Here is a 3,157-nt window from a genome sequence, read left to right as displayed (position 1 = left end):
ATCGTTCACATTTCTAGGCAAGGTTCTAAATCTACGAAATCCCTTAAGAGTCTGACATTTTTCCAGCAGAAGATAATGGAAAGCAAGGGTGCTGAAATAAAAAAATTGAGAATGATTTTATATTATTTTGATTGTTGGTATTTGAAGCAACACTGGATTAAGGAAGAAGGAAATATTAGCAGAGAGTTTAAATGGGTCTTTTGGATATTTTCAAGTGTTGGGAAGAGATTCTTTACAATATCTACTTAATTTTTCCCTCACTGTGGATTACAATTCAATATGAAGAAAACAAAATCCTCATTACTGGACCAATCATGATAAGTAGCTGTCAAGAAATCAAATGACATATTGCCTTGGACAAAGCTGCTATCAAGGACCTCTTTAAAGTGCTAAAGAGCAAGGATATCAGTTTAAAGACTAAGGTGCACCTGATCCAAGCCATGATATTTTCAATTGCTTCACACACTGGCAAAAGTTGAATCATGACGAAGAAAGTCCAAATAATCAATGCCTTTGAATCGTGGGGTTGGCAAAGAGTATTGAATATGCCAAAGGACAAACCAATCTGTCTTAGAAAGAGGTGCAACTAGGGTGCTCTTTAGAGGCGGAAAAGGTGAGAGATTTTATACTTTGGACATGTTAACATAGGCTAGTCCTTGGAAAGAGACAGCATGTTTAGGAAGGTCGAGGGTCAGAAAAGGAGAGAAAGACCCTCAACTAGAGAGATTGACACAGTGATTGCAGCAATGGGCAACACAGTGGAGACTGTGATCAGGATTGAGCAGGATTTCAAACTGTTGTACACAGATAGGGTCACTATGAATTGACCCGATGACACCTAACAACAACAACAACAACAACAACAACAACAACAGCAATCCTTTCCAGAGCCTGACAGTTGCCACTGGAGGGGGGTTGTTTTCCAAGTTGCAGTTCCTGTGTAAACAGGAAGAGGGCCAGGCAGAGTCCCTGTCAGAGAAGGCAGCCTTGCAGGTGAGCAGGTGGTGGGCGTGAAGACCCTTTAAAAGGTAGTCTCTTTGGCAGGTGCAGAGGACACGTGAAGCCCAGCCGCTGGCCTTTCTTCTTTCATCTCCGGTATCTCCACCCCATTTCTCTTGGCAAAAATCCGGTTTATCTCCACAAATGTTTTGCCTTTGGTCTCAGGAATAACCAGATGGATGTAAACGGCAGTGAGGAGACAGATTCCAGCAAAAATGAGGAAACTGTAGGGCCCAATGAGCTCCTAGGTGGAGAAACAAAGAAAGCAGGGCAGTGGGGGAAGCAGGCCTCACAGCTGGGGCACCTTTACCATAATACCGGCTAAGAAGCGCAAGTGCTAAGTTTTAACTTGCTGAATTCTCTCTCACAACTGAAAACTTCGATAGTGAATGGTGACTGCTCAGTAGCACTCAGGGCAAATGCCAGCTGGTGCCTCTAGGTGGCACAAAGGTTACATGCTCAGCTGTTAGGAAAGGTCAGACGTTCAAACCCACCAGCAGCTCTGAAAGGGTGAAAACCTCAGAAATCCTATGGGGGGAGGGGTGTGTTTTACTCTTTCCTTGAAGTCAGAATTGACTCAGTGGTAAACAACAGCTGCAGGCACAGCCTTTTGATGATAGGGACACCACGCCCTGGTGATGTGGACAATGTGGAGTTGGTGAGCACATCCTCAGAAGGGAGAGGGGAGGTGACAGGTGGGAAGCTCCCCCTCTCACCCTCACTTGGGCATCACAGGAGCTCCCTGGGAGGCATGGACGTGTTTGAGTCCACTTGTGTTGAACAAGCAAACCTTAGCAGAAGGGGGTCTGTGACTCCTTCCTGGAGCTCTTTCTGCCTTGGGGTGGGGTGGGGTGGGAAGGTGGCCTGTCACACACACTGCCTGTGGGGACGTGTTCTCACTCACCTGGATGGAGGGAAACACGAAGCCAATGATGAAGTTGGTGAGCCAGTGCACAGCCCCGTCCACCACGAACGCGGCCGGCCGGGACGACTGCAGGAAGATCTCGGTCCTCACCACCGACGGCACAGGGCCTTGGGCAGAGAGCACAAGATGGGCGCCTGGACGGGGCTCGAGTGCTGTGGTCTGAGTCCTGCTCTGGCCTCAACCGTGACCTGAGGCACCTCAAGTGCAGTCTTGCACCGCATGATGTCAGTCCAGGCGATGACTGAGCAAACATGCCTCTGTGATCCTGCAAGGCTGGTTCTATTTGTAAAGGGAGAGCAACTTCCCTATTGTTTATTACACCGCCTCATACAGTTTTAAGGACTCCATAGGGAATGAGCAGCTGACTCCAGGCCCTATATACAGTTCCTTGGCTTCAGTCACCCTCCCACAAGCGGTTTACTGCAGCTCAGGGCAGCTTCTGCCCAGCCCTCTCCTCTCCTGCCTCAGGTGCTGGCAGGACCGGGCCTGGGCCAGGTGCTCTTGGGCTGCCCGTAAACATGCAGTGGCCAAACCGATAGGTTGAAGCAGGCAGGGCCTCTGCCATCAGTTAAGCTCCTGGCCCATACTCTTCCCTCCCAGGCCTCTCAAGGTCTCCTCTCTGCACCCCTCTTGGATATTTTCTCTCTCCCTCCTACCTGCACAAAGCTGTGATCTGGCTATTGTCTGGCCCACAGTCTGGCCCCGAGCTGTACACCTGGCAAGGCTGGTCTTCTGTACTCACTGGATACAACCTGGGGGCAGGAGGGCTTTGCCTGGTGAGTAGGTGGTGACTGGGGCTGTGGATCTCCCCTGGGCTGTTCCTGCTCTTTGTTGTTGAGTTTGAACTGACTCATAGCTGACCCTCCAATGGGTTTTCAGACCAGGACGTTGCATGAGAAGAGAGTGCCCATTTTTCTCTTGCGGAGCAGCTGGTGGATTCAAACCTGTGCCTTTAAGTTGTCATCATTGTTCCTTACCACTGCGCCACCAATTTCCCTGCTCCTGCTCTTCAGGAGGACAGAACAGTGGGCTTGGGCATGGTGTAAATACACTGTTTGAACAATGGTCAAATCACATAGTGTCCTATTTCATAGAACGAATGACACTGGCTATATTGTCTGCTCCATATGGCCAGGAAAGGTAATTGCCTTCTCTAAGCAGGACAGCGTCAGGATGGATGACAAAGAGATTGAGAGGGTTCACAGCTTCAGTTTGCTCGGCTCCACAGTCAAC

At 49.3% G+C, this 3,157-nt stretch overlaps 1 protein-coding gene across 1 annotated transcript in view; it reads right to left on the bottom strand.

The window, feature by feature from the left end:
* Positions 1 to 1,021: 1,021 nt before the first annotated feature.
* The window catches only part of SLC2A7 (solute carrier family 2 (facilitated glucose transporter), member 7), a 25,139-nt gene continuing 23,003 nt past the window's right edge, over positions 1,022 to 3,157 (bottom strand). Inside the window, exons 11-12 of the mRNA XM_006885908.1 lie at positions 1,904 to 2,031; positions 1,022 to 1,243 (exon numbers count right to left, since the gene is read on the bottom strand). Coding sequence (XP_006885970.1) covers positions 1,022 to 1,243; positions 1,904 to 2,031 — 350 coding nt within the window. The remainder of the gene's footprint in view (positions 1,244 to 1,903; positions 2,032 to 3,157) is intronic.

This window comes from Elephantulus edwardii, unplaced genomic scaffold (genome assembly GCF_000299155.1).
Source record: "Elephantulus edwardii isolate Elephantulus edwardi_28Jun2011 unplaced genomic scaffold, EleEdw1.0 scaffold00045, whole genome shotgun sequence".
Taxonomy (NCBI): domain Eukaryota; kingdom Metazoa; phylum Chordata; class Mammalia; order Macroscelidea; family Macroscelididae; genus Elephantulus; species Elephantulus edwardii.
This window is presented reverse-complemented; position numbering and strand designations above follow the sequence as displayed.